The sequence below is a fragment of the Sciurus vulgaris genome (assembly GCF_902686455.1).
Source record: "Sciurus vulgaris genome assembly, chromosome: 5".
Taxonomy (NCBI): domain Eukaryota; kingdom Metazoa; phylum Chordata; class Mammalia; order Rodentia; family Sciuridae; genus Sciurus; species Sciurus vulgaris.
In genome coordinates, this window is record NC_136465.1 from 51,653,038 (window position 1) to 51,672,465 (window position 19,428).

Sequence of the window (19,428 nt, forward strand, 5' to 3'; positions counted from 1 at the left end):
TTGTTGCAAACTGATTTCAAATCCTTGCTACTGTGTGCTTAAGCACCAGTTTGGTTTTTTTCCCCTCAGGGATGGCTATGGCTAGTTTTCTTCTGAATTATCTAAAGCTAAAGACAACTCATCTCTGTATTATTTTTCTTCAGAAAACCGTATACTGTAATCTCACATGAGGAACTCAATTGTTTCCATTAATACAGTTTTATCCATCCTCTTGGGGAAATACGAACCTGTCTGTTCTCCTAAGAATTTGTCTTTTTATCCTGGGTATGGGCCTCATTTCACTTGAGAATATATTTGATTTATCCAGGATGGAAGATATCCTAATAGAGTATCTTGTATCCTCAGACTTCTCTCCTAATTTTGGAGGTGGGGTTTGGAAGTAGGTGATGAAGGGGAATTCTGTAAACCTTACCACACCACTTCTGTTATCAATGTGTGTCAGGATGTTGAGTTGGATGGTCATCATCTGGAAAAAAAAAAGTTTTTATGTTGTTTCTATTATCGAATGACTTTCATAGTCTATGGTACAGAACAATCAGGCTAAGGATTATGATGGAGAAAGGGAAGTATGGGTTGAGGTATTATAAGAAGTCAAGGTACAAGGTAGGGTGGAAACTTTATCTCTTTAGTGATTCAAAAAATTTAATTCACCAGAAGCACTTGTACATAATGATAGATACCGGGGATGCAAAGAGGCAACATAGAAGAACATTTATCTGGAAATATGTTTATAAAATACAGATACCACTCCTTCAGCGCAAAATGAATCAAGCAAATGATCAACACTAAAAAAAAAAAATTCAAAAAAGTTAAAGCAGAGATAAAATGAGGAGGTGGTGGAGAGGAGGGGCAGATAAAGGTCGAGTAGCAGGAATACACTTCCACATAAAACTAGTAAGCATTTATTATGTCTTTTCACATATTATTGACTTCCTTTTCAACGAATAGACTTAAAAGTCTGACTCAATCCCTGTCTCCGAGTTTCAAGTACACGACAGACAAGTCAAAGAAATATACACGCAGTCAAGTAGAGGACACACTGGCCATGAAAAATTGCCACTTCGTGGTTCGGTAATCTATGCCAACAATAGTAATTCTGCATAAGGCATGAATAGAAGCTGGGTTTTGGAATGAGACAGGTCTGGGCTCCACATTTAGGTGTGTGTCCCATACTCACTGTGTGACCTTGTGCAAGTCACACGAGCCATGTCTGCAGTTTCCTATAGAAACGGTTCTAGTAAGGTCTACCAACTTTCTCTGCTGTTGTGGGAAGGACAAATGCAGTCATTGTTGTGAAGTGACATGGGTGTCTTTAAGTTTCTACCCCTTCTCATTGCACATATTCTTTCCTCCACTAGGGGTGAACTGTCTGGGTGATGAAAAGAACAGAAAGGGAAGGGTGGAAGGGAAGTGATTTCCCCGCGGGCCCCTACACCCAACCCCGGGTTCTGGGAGAGTCACTGTAGAAGTGAGGGTGCAGGCGATTGGCGGGGAGGGAGGATTTTCGAACTGTAAACACAGACGCGACCAAGAGTTCCGATACCGCCTAGCTACCGGATTTCCGTGCCTTACGGAAGCCACCCCACCCATGCGCCAGCCCTCAGTTTCTCTAGCTCTGTAATGGGGATACGCCATCTCCTTTCTTTGGTATCTCCCAAGCCCAAGCCCAAGCCCAAGCCCAAGCCCAAGCCCGTGAGAAAGGCGAGCAGGAGCCCCCAGCTTTGGCCTCCAGCCCCATCAAGTCCTCCTCCCACTTTGGCTTTGGCCTTTTGTACCGGCCCCACGTGACCCACCCGGCCGGCTCTTCCCTCCTGCCCCGCCCCGCCCTCCGGCCTTTCCCGGCGCTCCGGCCAGCTCTTCCCGCTCTTAGGCCGCCCCCCGCCCGCGCCCTCGCGTCCTTCCCCCCACCCCACTCGCCTCCCGCCCAGGCTGTTCCCGCTCCCTCCCCGAGGCAGCCGTTCCCTCGCGACGCTTCCCCTCCCCCCGCGGCTGTTCCACTGCCTCGCCTCCCCTCCCCCCGGTCGGAGCTCACTGTCTCCAAGATGGCGGCCGTGTCAGTTTGGGGCATCTCCGCGGTCCGGCCCGGGGCCCCGGGATCCCGGCTCTCTTCCCCTCCGGTAAGTAGACGAGGAGCCAACCCCGACCTTCCCTGGCCTCCGAACCCGAAGCTAAGCCGCTCCGGGCTCGCTCCACCGCCTCGCGGGGTCGGCGGGCTGCTGCAGGCCCCGCCGCGGCCTGCGCCGCCTCCCGCTGCTCTGCGCCAGGCCTCGGGCCGGGGCGCCGTGGCCGCCCCCTCGCGCCCGGCCGGCGCCCGGCTTCCCCCACCAGGCCCGCGCGCCGCCGGCCCGCCCTGCGCTGGCGGCCCGACGCCCCAATCCCCGCGGCGGGTCCCAGCCCCGGGAACCGGCGGGTGGACGGGCGGCGAGCGGCCAGGCCGCGGAGCCTCGGGCTGGGCTGTGCTAGGAGCCCGTTCTCCCTCGGGGCGCGCCCACTGCCCGGTCCCACCTGCGCCCGGCCGGTCGCCGCCTCCTGGCCGGCGCAGCTCCTCTGCCCGCGCCCCCGGGCGCGCACTCTCCACCCTGGCCAGGGCGCGGAGACCACAGCCGGGCCGAGGCGGCAAGTGGGGTGACAGGCTGGCGGGTGTTGTGGTGCGGAGGAGGCAGCACGTGTGGTGTTGTGTCTGTCGGGCTGTCAGCCCCGGCGCCGGAGGGGAGGCGGCAGGCTGCCTGTCAACCCTCGGCGGTTCTGGACTCGAGCTTCCCGACCTGTCAGGCTCTCGCGGCTGCCTGCGCGCCCCTCACACCTCCTTTTAGCCGGCCTCTGTGGAGCTCAGTATTTGAAAAATCTGGGAACAGGGGATATAGTGCTCTTAACTCCACGTGATTTCATTGTTAACTTATTCCTGGGGTTCTGTTTCCATCTAATGGTGACGGCGAAGCAGCCCATTGGCAAACTGTAGGGTTGTGCTGTTTCAAGTTTTTAAAGTTTCTCGCTCTTTAAAAAGAGAGCGCGAAGATGTGTTTGGGGGTGGGGATTGAGGACCGGGAAGGACTATCGAAAGCCAGTTGCGTATGCTTTCTAACCGCCGGTGTACTTTCTGAGAGTTAAGGAACGAGCACAGTATTTTACTTACTTTCTACAGACATAGAGACTGATGAAAGTATCGGCCGGAGAGACAATGAGTCGCTGTCATTCATTCTTTTACCTGAGAGCCTCATCATTAGGACGTTTTCAGCGTCTTAAACTCAGGTTGTAGCTTCCGTTTAGCTTAGTGTTAATATGTATATAATGAACTTTCTTGGAGTTATAAGACGGTGATTTTTATCCTTTTGAGACTTTTACCAAAATAAAAATAGGTCTCTCAGGGGGTATCTTTTTAGTCAGCTAATTTTAAAGTAAAACCTTGGCACAGGTTTGAATGTTTTGTTTTAGCCTTTGCTTTCTTATCAAATAGTTAATTGTGCTATCTCTTTCCTAATGTTTTCTTTTTTTTAAAACTGGAGATTTAGACCAGGGTCAATTTACCCCTGAACTACATCCCCAGCCCTTTTATTTTTATTTTGAGACAGGGTCTCACCGAGCTGCTGAAAGCCTTGCCAAGTTGCTGAGGTTGGCCTTGAACTTGGGAATCTCTTGATTTGGCTTCCCCAGCACCTGGGATTACAGGCGTGTGCCACAGAGCCCGGCTTCCCTTTTGATTTTAATGTTACTATTAAGAATATTTGCTGCAGGAGCTATTTTTCTACTATTGTTTTCTTGTAATGTATGTAGATGCCCCTCAGAATAAGAGCAGAAGTACTAAAAAACACTTAAGAAAGTTAAACTTCAAATTAGGGGCAAAGAAGACATTTAGGTTCATAATTCATTATTTTAGTGATTTTAAAAAACTGCCCATTTGCCTGATTCCTTTGTAACAGAATATTGACCTTGACCCAGAGAGGTAGTCTATTTGTATGTTTTTGGTTTTACTCATTAATGTTCATTTTGAGACGGCAATCTTGAATTCATATTTTTATTAGATCCATTTCTTTCTTGATCCACAAATAGTCAATGTTTTTTTCTGTACTATACATTTGATAGGCAGTATTTGTCACCTGTGATTCTGGGCTTTTCTCATTTCTAGTTTCTCTATAGATGGCTTATAAAACAGTTCTGCAGTTGTTAGTTCCTCTAGCATGTGAATAGTAGTATCTTAGTTTGGGTCACTATCAGCATGTATTTCTTAAAATTTGGATGGAAGTGGATTATTTTAAAATTCTTTAAGCACTTTCATACTAGGTAATTTTCAGTTTTGCTTAAGGTAATACTGTACTTTTGAACTTGGTCTGTGAAACTTGCGTTTCTTATTTCTTTTAATATCTGAAGTAGTTAAATTTTTCTCAGTAGTTTTCTGCCTATCTTATTTGACTGTTTTTATCTACTTTGAATGTCTGGAATTTTGAAAGATGAAAGATTTACTCTTACTTTCATTACAGGATTCTTTCTACTAATCCAGATACTTGTTGAAGTGCTGAATAGTTTCTTGGGGAAAGATGTCAAGGAAGAGTTGAAATTCATAGACTGGTGAGCAGAGATGACGGAGTACAGGATAGCTATCACTCCTCTGGTTAGTTGTAGCCTAAGGTCATTCATAGAACATCCCATTTTGTTTTCTCATTGTGTCCTAATTACTCATCTCTCTCTTTTTTTCTTTTTATTCCAATAATTTACTTACATGATTGTTTTGGAATGTTAAACACTTTGCTATTTGCTTTAAAAGATTCCAACATTTCAATTATAGCATATTTATAGAATAGACCTCGATAGAAAATTAACATTGTTTGTTTTTCAGGCATAAGATGCACATTTTTGCTCTGAAGCTGGGAATGAGATGTATGGAATCCTTACAACTTTATGAAGAAATCCATGTGTGGTGCTATTGAGAAAGTTAGTGGGAAGTTTGAAGACATTTCAAATAACCAGCTGTCTTGGTTTCTAAAGTAAAAGTGGGAATGCATTCTGTTTTGTGAAAGGAGGAAGAACTCAGCCAGAAAACTTGTATGCTATGGTTAACTGGTTCCCAGCCTCCGAGAATCTTGTTTTCCATGTTGTAACACTTACTCAGCATCAGGATAAGGGATAACGACTCTATGGATATACAGAATCCTTCACCATGGTAAAACTCGCTAACCCGCTGTATACCGAGTGGATTTTGGAGGCCATCAAAAAAGTGAAGAAGCAGAAACAACGTCCTTCAGAAGAAAGGATATGCAATGCAGTGTCTTCATCCCATGGCTTGGATCGGAAAACTGTTTTAGAACAATTGGAGTTGAGTGTTAAAGATGGAACCATTTTAAAAGTTTCAAACAAAGGACTCAATTCCTATAAAGATCCTGATAATCCTGGGCGAATAGCACTTCCTAAACCTCGAAACCATGGGAAATTGGATAATAAGCAAAATGTGGATTGGAATAAACTAATCAAACGGGCATTTGAGGGCTTGGCAGAGTCTGGTGGCTCAACTTTGAAAAGTATTGAACGCTTTTTGAAAGGTCAGAAGGATGTGTCTGCATTATTTGGAGGCAGTGCTGCCTCTGGCTTTCACCAGCAGTTCAGATTGGCTATCAAACGTGCCATTGGTCACGGCAGACTCCTCAAAGATGGACCTCTTTATCGACTCAACACTAAAGCAACTAATGCTGATGGGAAAGAGAGTTGTGAGTCTCTTTCTTGTTTACCTCCAGTGTCACTGCTTCCACATGAAAAGGATAAGGTAAGAAATGTATATGCATCAGTGTTCATAGAGCTCATGTTACAGGATGTCACAAATTCACATTTCCAGGAATTCTGAAGTTAATTCAAGTGTTGTGTTTGGGGGACTTTTGTGGGGTAATTCTTCTGTTTTTTTTTTAGTAAGTTCTGGCTGTGAGAATTTAATAGATGCTATTTGGTTTGGTACTTTGAAGTATTTGAAATCTTAAGATTTACAGTGTAAAATGTGATCTATCTTAAAGCACATATTTATATTAAAATTAAAAAGTGGCATGTAGCTTTAAAACTTTTTTTTTTCTCTTCCTTTTTTGGTACTGGGATTGAACCGAGGATGTTTCTGCCATTGAGCAGACCTTTTTATTTTGAGGCAGGGTATCACTAAGTTGTCCAGGCTGGCCTTGAACTTGCGATGCTCCTGTCTCAGCCTCTTAAGTAGGATTACAGTTATGTGCCACCATGCCCAGCACAACTTTAAAACTTTTGAGTAAAAAGATTCTTACAGTACCTTACTGTTGGAAGTTGATGCGCACTCAGTGCTGGAGATAGGAATTTAGAAGCAGCAGATGATTCTTAACCCTTTTATTTCTTAAGTTGATGCGCACTCAGTGCTGGAGATAGGAATTTAGAAGCAGCAGATGATTCTTAACCCTTTTATTTCTTTTCTTTTTTCCATTTAAAGTTGTCACTAGATAGTAATGAGATGAATTCTCATGACCCATAGCATGAGCTAAGCAAATTTAACAATTCTTATTATAAAGCATTATAGCTTTCTGCCATGTAATATGGTTTTGGTGATGTCCTAAACATTATTATTTATGATAGCTATACTTACATGGGACAGGACTACAGTATCCTGAATTAGAAAGGTTCCAGAGAGTTGGGAATTTTGCTGCCCTATGGTATACCTTACTCTGTTGAGTTAGGTTATGCTGTTATTTTGTATGGTTGAAAGTATGTCTTTTTTTTGCTGGGTGCTCATACCTGTAATCCTAGCAGCTCAGGAGGCTGAGGCAGGAGGATCATGAGTTCAAAGCCAGACTCAGCAAAAGTGAAGCACTAAGCAACTCAATGAGACCCTGTTTCTAAATAAAATACAAAGGAGGGCTGGGGATGTGGCTCAGTGGTGGAGGGCCTCTGAGTTCTGAGTTCAATACCCAGTAAGCCCCACCTCAAAAAAAAAAAAAAAAAAAGAAAAGAAATTATGTCTTTTTAACAGTAAATGTTGGCCCTTAAACAGATGTGTGGGGATTAAGAGAATTTTATTAGTTGCTATCTTCTATATTGAATAGTATTTTAGCTGCTCTGAAATGTTCTTTGGCGATGGATAGTGCTATAAGTTGTTGCACCTTTGTGTATATTAGTAATCTTTGTTTTGCTTAAGATCATTAAGCTACTTCTAGAATGAAAGATTGTGTGTATTTGAAAGTATTCTGAGATTTGATCTAAATTTATTGGAGTTACTAATATTCCACTGAATATAGATTTTTGTTCAAATGGCAATTGAAAATAAATAATATTGTTCTTCAGTGAAATTCTTAGAGATCTATTTTAGGGTTCATTTTTTTCATGTGAACTTTGAAAAGAGCATACTTTTATAGGTTGAGTATCTGTAATCTGAAAATCCAAAATGTTCCCATGTTCAGATCTTTTTGAGCACCAGGTAAATGCTCTGAAGCTTACTGTTTCAAAGTGTTATGAAGTTTCAGACTTTGGAATATTTCGGATTATGGGTTTTTGGATAAAGGATGCTAAACTGGTAATGAATCTGCACATATTCCAAAAATCCAAAGAACAGTCTGAAATTTGAAAAACTTCTGGTCCCGTGTATTTTGGATAAGGGATATTCAATCTGTGTTACATATAAACAGATTCTCAGAGTCATAAATTGGCAGAGAATCCCATTCATAAAATGATTTTGTCATTTGAGCATTTTAAGAGTATATTTAAAATTCAAGGTGGACAAGTAGTTACTCTTTTGTAGTTCAGTACTGTAGTACTGTAGTTTAGTACTGTAAAAATTCTCAGATGAAAGAACTGTTTCTTGAACATGTGGCTGTAATTAAAATATAATTAGATTCATATAACTGTTATCAGATGATCTAACAGGTGTACTGCGTGGAAACAGGAAATAATTTATAGTTAGATGAATTCAGTGCCATAGCTATGAATTGGGTATTATAAATTCTTGTTAGAATACCTGGATATTTGCTTCTGTAATAATTTCCCTTGCTTGAATTATATATTTAAATATTTATTTATTTAAATACACATTATATGTATATATATAAAACTCTGTCTCAATCTGTCTATCAGGGATTGAACCCAGGGTCTCACACATGCTAGGCAGGAGCTCCACCACTGAGTTATAACACCAGCCCCAGATATTTTAATTTTTAAAAAAAATATTAGTCATAATTAAAATGTCAAGAGTGCATATTTTTAACAGATAGTCTAATTTGGTGCAATACAGAATAGTACTTCAGTTTTGTAAGTGACCTTGAGAACCAACTTAAAATCCTCATTTTGCAGTGGAGCTGAGGACCTCTGCTGAGGCCATTGCACAGTATCTTTGCATTAAAAAAAGGTTTAATTCAGTAGAGATCTCGTTTACTTTGGTTAGGAATACCTGTATGGCTACATAGCTCAAATATGTAGTGTACTTTACTGAAGCTACCAAATTTGGAGTATACATTTGGGAAGATTGAGTTTCTTTGAGTAGACTTCTTTGTGTACTGATCTCATTGGATTTTATGATAATAACTATGAAATTAGAGTTTATGAGATCTGTTTTATTTTTTAAATGAAATCTTATTTGCAGTATTGAATTTCCTGGGTGACTTTCCCCAAAACTATGAAAAACCCACATTCAGAATCATAATACAGTGAACTCTAGGGGGGGAATTATTTCTCCTTTGAACTGGTTATATATTTGTTCCTTTTATTGTTATTTTGATTACTTTTCTTCCTCTCCTTGATACTACCTAATTAGTTCCTATGAGGAATTTATTGACTTGTGGTTATGAACCTATATAGTCTCAACAGAAAAAAACTAAAGAAAAAAACTGGAGTGTATTTGACAGTGATGGAAAAAGGAAGGTATAGGCCAGAAGTAGTTTCACTTTCAGGCATTCATTAATCCAGCAAATAGTTATTGAACACCTACTGTGAGCCAGGCATTCTGCTTGAAACTGATATGGCTTTATTTTCTCTGGAATGCTAATGTATCTATTGGCCTGGTCAGCTGTTGGGTAAGAGATGAAATTCAAGGACTATATGGAGTGACTTGAGAAGTTTCTCTATACTTTTTCCTGAGTCTGTTCTAACTGTTCATTATTGTTTTACTAACCTTTGGAAGGAACTAATTGTATGTTAGATTTTCAGAAAAGTAAGTAGTGTTTGTTCTTTAGGGGGAGAATGTATAGAAAATATTCTCCAGAGGTGTTGTAAAGTCACTTGAAGTTTAGTGTTGCATTGAAAAGTAGTGAAGAGAATTTGTGGTATATTGTGATTTAAAAGTTTTATCATGTTATATGGGGAATTTATGAACTAGTTTTAGGGTATGGTTGCTTATGGTGAGTTAGTTTACTATATGCAAGACATTAATTTAATACTATGCAGTAGTTCCCCCTTGTCCACAGGGGATACATTCCAAAACCTCTGAAATTAAAACTGGTATTAAGCCCTAGGCACATGGTCCCTGATTTACCATGATTTGACTTAACGAATTTTCTACTTTGACAATGTCATGAAAGTGATGCATGTGCAATAGAAAGTGTACTTTGAAATTTTGAATTTCAATCTTTTCCTAGGCTGAGGGTTACGATACTCTTGTAATGCTGGGCAGTGACAGCCTAAGCCCCAGGTCCCAGTCAGCCAAGTGATCCAGCAGGGAAATAACCAATACTCTATAGTGCATTGTGTTGCTAAACTATCATGTGTGGCAGGTTAGGTATATGAAATGCATTTTCAGTTTACAGTACTTAAATTTACCATTGGCTTATTGGAACTTAATCCCCATTGTAAATTGAGGAGCATCTGCATATGCTCTTTTTTTGTATATAACCTATGATAAAGTTTTATTTATGAATTAGGCATAGTAAGAGATTAACAGCAATAATTAATAAAATATACAAATTAAAACAATACTATAATAATGTTATTTAAAATTTAAGAATTACTTGTTTATGGAATTTTCCATTTAATATTTTGGACCATGGTTGATGAGGAACTGAAACTGCAAAAAGCAAAACAGTGGAGAAGGGGGGACTACTGTATACATGTAACTCATTTCACCCTCATAAAACTAACATTGATATGTCCCAACAATGAAGTTGGTACGATTATTTTATAGTTGAAGAAAATGAGGCATAAAAGAGATTCAGTAACACGCCAAAGTCTCACTTATATGGTATCCTAACAGAGCTGGGATTTGAACCTTGGCATTCTGGCTCCAGAGTCCTTGTAAGACGAATACCTACCACCTCCAGGGAGCCATAATCTAAATGTTTATCACTGCACTAAAGTAGAGAGTCATACTTACATTAACTTCCCTAATTAATAATCCAACCCCTTGCCACCCCTTTGCTGTTTGTGACCCTTCCCTTATTTTCTTTTTCTGTTGTGGAACAAATTTCAAAACTGACTTTGGACTATTAAGAATGTGTCAGGAACCAAAGATTCCTTGGAGATATATATATATAGTTATATATATAGTTATATATATATAGTTATATATATCTCCAAGGAATATATATATATATGGTTTATGTTCCATATTATTAAGTCCAGAAAATACAAAAGAATGCTTTTGTGGTAATCATCTAAATCGTTAAAATGTTATTCTGTGGAGTAGAATTTTGGAACATTTACTAAAATGTTCTCTTGGAAAGAGAAAAGTAGGTATTGACGTCCAATATTTTTGTTTAGGTTATTACCCAGCCAGGTAATCTGGAATAGATTAAGTGATACATCTCTTAACTTCTACTATGTTTTATCTTAAAATAATCATCTCTTAGTCGAGTCGAGTCCAAATTATTTAGTTTTACTAGAATATTTTTATTTTTGGCACCAGGGGTCTTTAAACACTGAGCCACATCCCCATCCCCAGCTTTTTGTTTTTTTTTTTTTTTTTTTTTTTTTTTTTTTGGAGATAGGGTATCACTAAATTGCTGAGGCTGTCTTTGCACTTGTGATCCTCCTTCCTCAGCCTTCTAAGTCGCTGGGATTGCCAGTTTGTGGTCCGCTTGGAGTATGTCTTTTAGATTCATAAGTTAAAGTGAGGATTTGACAGGAAATTAAAATTTTAAGGTAAAGTTAATGAGAATGGGATATGCTTTCAAGTTACTGAGAGTAAAAGGTAAAGTTTTCATTTAGCGTTTGGAAATGACCTTTATGGTAAAATTGTGTCACGTTTTTATATGTTAGAATAGTGGAATTATGTAAGAAAATTGTTTATAAATTTAAGCTTGGTAATTTCAATTTCAGATATAATGTTAGGATACATAATTAAAAGGGCAGCGAATAGGAGTTGTCCATGCTATTAAATTAGGGAGTGTATGGACTGCTTGTTCACTTAAAAAATAAAAAGAAGCCAGGTGCTGTGGTGTTTGCCTGTAATCCAGCCTCTCAAGTGGCTGAGGCGGGTGGATCAGGAGTTCAAACCCAGCCTCAGCAACTTAGCAAGGCTCTAAGCAACTCAGCAAGACCCTGTCTCTAATAAAATATAAAAAAGGGCTGCAGATGTGGCTTGGTGGTTAAGGGCCCCTGGGTTCAATCACTGGTACCAAAAAAAAAAAAAAAAAAAAAAATTAAAAGCAAAAAATCTGGAAAATAAAAGATGCTAAAAAATGATGAAGATGCAGTGATGTTGGTAATGTAGATTTTGTAACATCAAGATTGAAACATAGTGTTCTCAATTTTTTAATGTAATGTATTTTTATCTTACATCATCATTTACATCATTTTTTTGTGACTCCATAAAAATCCCTAACAAGTCATTGGCTGGGATTAATTGTAAATGTGGTTTGGAATTTGTCTCAGCAGACTTGTTCTTTTTTAAAAAAAGCTCATTTAAAAATAACTCGGGGAGATGTTTGTAGTCAGTATTTGTTTAAATATTTCTTATAATTACTTAAATATACTTAAGCTACCTTTGTTTAAAAATAATCAAATGTACAGGTACTTTTTGATCTTCTGATTAGCCTACAAGTTCAGTGATTTTTGGTAATTTTCAGCCTATGACACACCCTGGAAGAAAACTTGAGCTATTGAAGTCTGGGTTAGCCATTATTAATAAAAACTTTTATACCAACTGTGGTTCATAACCTATTCATTTATCATATATTTATAGAGTCCACAAATTCTTTGCAAATAGAGATCTAAAAGGTCTAAATATTGTGGCCTCTTTCTTTTTTTCCCCCCCCCTCTGACTTTATCTAGAGACTAAGGGAATGTAAATAGTTGCTTGTATAAAACTATAGGTAACACTTTTTAAGGACTAATGAGTTCACTGTTCTGAGTGTTTTAACATGTATTTTCTTATTAATGTTTCAAAGGAACTCTACATGGTTAAGTTTTATAGGTATAATATTTATATAATAACTATTTAATAGGTTTTAATAATATATTTTCACTATAGCTTCTCATTAAAAACCAAATTGAAAATGAATGTAAAGAAAATGCAAGGTGCATTAAATTTCTTCTTCTTGCTGCCTGTTTTTTTATTGAATTCATTCTGGACATATGGACCAGTACTACTTCTTTGCATTATCCTTACCTTAAATACTGTGAAAGCAGATAGATAATAGGAGCTGTGCGAGGAATCTGGGGAAACAATTTATATTATTTCAGACCTAATGTTTAAGAATCTTAGTGACATCTTTTAGATTTTTTTCCCCTATTTAAAAATGTTTTGAAGAAAATATATTTCTACACTTGACTTGGTTGTTACCTATGTGAGAAGATTGAATCTGGGTGTCAAGTTTGCTGGTTAAAATAGAACTGATTTTTTTTTTCCTACTGAACTACAGAATGTTTTTTAAAATTAAAATAATGCATACTTTCATGTTCTGATTTACAATCTTGAAAAGAAATAAATGTGTTTTATATATATGGAAATTGTTAAGAGCTTCATTCTGGTAAAATTGTTTACCAGTTGGCTGCTCAAAGGTGGAGTCATTTCACAAAGGATTTGAGCAGATGAATTAGACCAGTAGCAACTTCACCCTTCTGCTTGTCCCAGCTGGAGCAGGATTAGGACTGATTCAGCTGCAGCTGGTTCCCAGGAAAATGAAGGCTGTTCCTTCTGGTTTTTTTTTTTTTTTTTCCTTTGACAGGAAAGTCAGAGTTCCCAACAGATGGCTTTCATCAGCTCTGTACATAACTGTAAATTTAAGACCAAAGAATTACTTTCAATTTTATTAGGGAACAGGTGAAGTAGTAGTTTGTGGTATGGTACTATTTTGTTAAGTGTTAAAATTAAGCATAGTGATTACAGTAATGTAGCATTTAGATTTGTAGAATGTTCTTCTGGGTCAAAATAGTTTATAACAGCAATTGGGAAGAGGTGAAAACTAAAAATATAAACCTGGCTGTAATGTTGATTGAAAGAATATTTCATAGTTGAATTATATTTACAAAGTATAGATAAATTCTTAGGGAAAAAAGAATGCTCTGCATTTTGTAGAAGTTTTAGCCAGTAGCAATCTTGAAATCACAGTGATTTTACTCTTAACTTCACAACCAGGGAAACTGAGAACCAAAGAGATGTGTCTTGTCCAGTGGCACATCTAGTTGATAACATCTGGGTGAATTGATCAAGTCTATCTTGATTATATTCTTTTTTTCATTATGCTGTAGTACTATTTTATAGTATGAAAAAGCAATTGGTATAAATTAAATGTGGTTAGAACTTTCTCCTTTAATGGAAACCATAGAATAAACTCTGGTCTAGAGAATTTTGATGATTTTGTAAAACATAGATACGTAAATCTGCCTGTTTTAGTGTTTGAAAATAGCTATACATTCTTGTTAAAGAGTTGAAACCATTTCTTTCTCTTTAAAAAAAAAAAACAACCTTTTTCTTTGGTTCAAATTAGAGGAATTTGACATTTTCCTGTTTTTAGATTAGTATTAGAAGAACATGTTGAGTTATCTTAATGCAAGAGAAAGTGCTCCTTGAGTTTTAAAAAACTGTCCACTTAAAAATAAATCTAATTTTCAGTATGTCTGCAACACAGATGACTTCTGAGTCACTTGGAAAATTGGTCAGAATTTAAAATTCTTGAGACTGAGATAGAAATAGCAAAGTACACAAGAATTTCTGCTAATTAACAAAGTAATTTTTATCAAAGCATTAAATATGAGTAGACCAAGAGTGTGTAGTCTAGTGCTCTGTGTATATACTTGTATCTGGGTGGAGTTTGAGAGATATGTAGTATTACCAGTAAACAAATCATATAGGGAAGATAGCAGACACCAAATAATTTCGGGGGTTAAGGCTGTAGCTCAGCATCAGAGTGCTTGTCTAGCATGTGTGAGGCTCTGGGTTTGATCCTTAGCACCACATAAAAATGAACAAATAAAATAAAGGTATGCTGTCAATCTACAATTACAAAAAAAAGAATTAAAAAATCAAATAATTTTTGTTTTTATTAGTCTTTTTTGACTAGCATTCATCTTTGTGTGTGTGTGTGTGTGTGTGTGTGTGTGTGTGTGTGCGCGCGCACAACAAACCAGGGTGCTTAACCACTCGGCCACATCCCCAGCTCTTTTTATATTTTATTTAGAGACAGGGTCTCGCTGAGTTGCTCACGGCTTCGCTAAGTTGCTGAGGCAGGCTCTGAACTTAAAATCCTCCTGCTTCAGCCTCCCCAGCCTCTGGGATTACAGGCATGCTCCACCATGCTCATCCTAGCATTCATCTTTATACAATTTCTGCTTTGTTGTAAAACTTAGAAGTTGATTATAATCCTAGCAAATAAAGGCTGAGTTTGAGGATTGTTATTTGTAAAATCACCAAGTGATTTTTTAAAAAAAGATTTACTGGTATTAATGAGAAATTAATGGATGTAGAAAGTCTGGGAACTGAAAAAATAAAAACTTTTTATGAAATATTTTACTGTCTGAAAGAAGACAATGGACACCTACGTGTAGGACAGGTGGATTTCATATGTGTAGACGTGTTATCAAGCCTGTGTTATAGGCTGCTTTTTCCTCCAGGGAATTGTAAACTGCAGTTGACCTTGAGAGTTGCTGCTAAGTGTGGTTTTCAGTTCTTTTAGCTTTGTAAAGTATAGGTTTCTTTTTTCTTATTATTCTCATCTTTGGCTCCAGTAAAGATTTAACTTCGGGGTTCTATAGAACTTATAGAAGAACTATTAGAAACATTGCTATGTGCATTGAATGTGATTCTGTTCTTGAGTGGTTTCCCAGTTTTTCTCTTCTGGGTATCTTTAAATATTTGATTTCTTGTTTATATCCTCTTTCATCATTTTCCTGCCTTATTTACCTAATTTCTTTTCATACCAGTTTTTCTTTAATTCTGTAACATAAAGCTAAACCCATTCTTTCTAAAGCAGGATTTTTGACTCTTTAAGTCCACTTTAGAATCACCTGAGGAGCTTTAAAAAATAAATACCAATTAATTAGACTCTAGCAGTAGAACCCAGGTTTCAGAGGGGTGTGTGTGTATGTGTTAAAGGATGTCTGTCTAATGTGTATCCAGAGTTAAGAACCACTGCTGTGATCATTGGAATCGAAATCTCTGAAGTGGAAACTGACTGAGGGAGGCAGGGAACAAAAAGCAGGTACTACTTAGTCATTGAAATTCAGATAGAGACATAACATATTTACACCCTCTCTGATGAACACATTTTGGATCCATGACACTGTACTTCTGGACACCTAAATTCTATTTTATCTTACTCCCTAACCATAACTTCGCTAATCATCTCTCTCCCTCTGGGCCTGTTATTTTTATCTCATCAAGATCTCACACAGTATATAGGTTGGAGACAGTTACCTTCATGATTCTGGTATGTATGGTGGAGTTATTATTCTAATGCTGTTCTTCTAATCCCTTGGCTTTATGGCTCATCCTTAGTTAATTCCAAATACTCCTGCATCCAGTTGGCAAACCCTTACCTTGAAGTTATGCCAACATTTTCCCCTTCCTGCTCTTATATTAGACTGTTTTTCATTTTGGAGAAAGTCATACAACTATGTGGTGGGGGTACCACTTACAGATTCATGTCCTATAATTTCAGCTTCTGCCTTCTACTTGAAGGATGTTATCTCTAGGTAGTCAGTTCTTAAGTATTTGCTCTAACCCTTTTGTCTTTCTCCTAATGAGCATATACCCCCATATGTTCCTTCATGTAGAAAATGGAATCTTATCAATCCATGAGCTCATTGAGTTTATGCCCCTCTCATGCCAACGCAAACACAGCTGTGCTTATTTTTACCCCCTTGTTATCTTCTTAGAGAACAGTAAGAGAAGTCAGAGGCTAGTTTTTTTTTTTTTTTTTTTTATGTGCAGGATCCTATTCTCTTGTACCTTGAGACCCTGTTCCATAAAGAATATTCATTTCCCAGTCTTTTGACTGTGCCATCTTTCCCTGTGTAGTCTCTTTCATCAGAGTGAAAACAAACAAAACCACTTTCCAGATCATTTTCTGTACTCTTCTTGCTTTCATTTTTAAACTTTAGAAAGTTTGTATTTATTCTAGATCTACTGCATTCTTTCTTTTGGCCCTAAAGTACTATTCGAAACTGCTCTTTGGGCAGTTTTCAGTTTTATTTTACCTGCCTTCTCAGCAGCATTTTACACTTGTTGCCCAGTCTTTTCTTCTTGAGTTCTGGAATAATTCTTTGCTAAGAATCCCTCTCCCTGCAATCTTTCTGATAATTCCTTTTCACTTACTGTCATTTTTATCTTTTGCCTGTATCTTACATATTGGTATTCTCTAAGGTGCTCGTCACCCCCTTTTTTTTTTTTTTTTGGTACCAGGTATTGAACTCAGGGGCACTTGACCACTAAGCCACATCCCCAACCCTATTTTGTATTTTATTTAGAGACAGGTCTCACTGAGTTGCTTAGTGCCTCACTTTTGCTGAGGCTGACTTTGAACTCATGATCCTCCTGCCTCAGCCTCCTGAGCCTCTGGGATTACAGGTGTGCGGCACTGCACCTGGCTTTCATCCATTTTTTATTATTTCAACCTTTCTGGATTATCTTTAGATCTCTCTTCAGTGTATACTGATAACTCTAATTTCATATCTTAATTCTAGATCTGTCTTCTAAGATCTGGACTTACATATCCTGCTATGTAATGTTTTATATCCATCCCTTCACATTTATGATGACACAGGTATAATTTATCATTTGCCCTTAACTTGTTCTTCTGATTTCTTAATGTAATACAAGAGATGTCATTGACTTATGCTTAAAAAGAAATTTTGGCATTGTCTTCCAAACAGCACTTGTATATATTCTGGGTTCAGTTTTAGTATGTCTCCAATCTTTTCTCATACTTTTTAAACATCTCCATTAAGTAACCTTGTCTCCATTCCAGCTGCTATTCTCTTAGGTCCTTATCATTTCTCTTCTGATTTACTTCAACATCTTTCTTATTGGTTTTCCTTATTCCACTATCATCTCCCTCCAGTCTATATTATTTCTAAGAATGATGTTACTAAGAAGGGATAAGAATGTAGGTTCAAGAACCAGACCATTTTGGTTTGCATCCCATGCTGGCAATACTTGCTTTAAGACCTTTGGTGGTTCGCTTAATCTTCACCACGTTTCCTTCTATAAAATGGGGATAATACAGTGCTTATCTCATAACAAAGTTGTGAGGATTTAATGAGTTAATGTATTCTAGTGTTGTCTATTAGAACTTTGTACTAAGAGAGAAATATTCTCTATTGGTGCTCTCTACTTTTGTAACCTTAGCCCAATTTTAGCTCCTGAGCTCTGGACATGTGGCTAGCTGACTGAAGAGCTAAATTTTTAGTTTTATTTAACTATAATTCAATTGAAACAGCCACATATGGCTAATAGCTACTATACTGGACAGTTCAGAATATATAAGGTCCTTCTAATAATGAAAAAGTGCTCAATAAATGTTAACAATTATTACCTTCTTTCTTTCCCTCCTTCCCCTCCTCCCTCTTTTTTCTTTCTTTTTTTAACCAGGGATTGAACCTAGGGGTGCTTAACCATTGAGCTGTATCCCCATTCCTTTTTATTTTATATTTTGAAACAGGGTCTCTCTAAGTTGCTTAAGGCCTCCCTAAGTTACTGAGACTGGCTTTGAACTTGAGATCCTCCTACCTCAGACTCCTGAGTCATTGGGATTACAGGCATGTACCACCACATCCGACTTATTACCATCTTTCTAAAATTAATCTTACTCATTTGCTTAAAATCTTTCAGTGCCAAATCTGTGGTATAGTATATATGATATGTAGTCCCCACTACCAAGTTGCTCTAGATTTATTTATTGCTACTTTTTCATATGCCATCTGTGTTCTACTATAATCGGAGATTCTCAGAATGTAGTCTTGGACCAGCACCAGCAGTAGTGACCCCTGAAAACTTGCTTGAAATGCTTTCTTTTTGTTTTTTTGGTGGTGTCGTAGACTGAGCCCAGGGTCTTGTGCATGCATGGCAAGCACTTTACCACTAAGCCAGTCCTCTAGTCCATAATGAAATGCAGATTCTAAAGTCATACATATTCCATGGCTTACTGAATCAGAAACGGGTTGGGACTCTGCAACCTGTATGTTAATAAGCCCTCCAGCTAATTCTGATGTATCTTAAAGTTTGAGAGCCACTGTACTGTATCAGATTCCTCACAGTTCTTAAGTCTCTCTCGTTTTCTCTTGCTCTTGTATTTTTCTTCTATCTGAAGTGATCATTACTTCTCTTTGTCCATTAACTCTTATTTAACCTCACAGATTTAGTTCAGGCATATCCTCTTTCACTTTCTTCCCTTATCACCCAACCCACTCTGAGGCTCTCTTCATGTCCTTGATGTCCTGTACACACCTCTGTCATGGTCCTTTTTATGTTATATTGTTGTTTTATCCTATCTCCTATTAGTGAATTTAGGATCTTGTTTTTCACCCCTCCACCCCCTGCATCCCCATTTATCTAACAGTGTCCTGTTGCTTTACAAGTATTCATTGAGCATCTTCCAGGTGCCAGCACAATGAGTAAGTCCTGAGTGAAGGAGACACAGTCTCTGTAATTATCACAGAATGCTTGGCAACACAGAGCAGGGGTAGGGGAGGCCAGGGAAATTTCTTGGATCTCACAGGAAGTCACATGTGAGAGGTTAGTGAAGTGGGGAAGCAAATGGGTGGAGTGGGAAGGAGTGTGGTTCCTACAAAGAGAACAGCATGTACAAAGGCCTAGAAGCAAAACATTTTAGGAATATAGAAATGTTTAAGGGATATGAATTTTTAAAATATCACCAACTTTCAGATCTCGGTTTTGAAGTCACTGTTGTCCCAAGCAAACATTGCATTTTATATGCTTGGTATTTTTAGAACAGCTTTTATACTTGATACTGTGCATTCTTTGAGCTTATGGTAGAGGTATGATAGGGTAACCTCTAAGCCAGCAGGATATATTTATTTATTTAGTCTTTTAAAGCAGAAAAAAGATTATCT

The 19,428-nt window shown here is 38.2% G+C and overlaps 1 protein-coding gene across 4 annotated transcripts in view; it reads left to right on the plus strand.

Moving 5' to 3' along the window:
- The first annotated feature begins 1,975 nt into the window (after positions 1-1,975).
- Positions 1,976-19,428, plus strand: part of KAT6A (lysine acetyltransferase 6A) — a 95,581-nt gene continuing 78,128 nt past the window's right edge. For 2 of the 4 annotated variants that reach the window (XM_079140612.1, XM_079140615.1), the window contains exons 1-2: positions 1,976-2,117; positions 4,832-5,752. In XM_079140612.1, coding sequence (XP_078996738.1) covers positions 5,153-5,752 — 600 coding nt within the window. In that variant the 5' untranslated portion in view covers positions 1,976-2,117; positions 4,832-5,152. Of the gene's footprint in view, positions 2,118-4,475; positions 4,607-4,831; positions 5,753-19,428 lie in introns of all 4 variants that reach the window. The other 2 variants (XM_079140613.1, XM_079140614.1) reach the window with 2 other exon arrangements.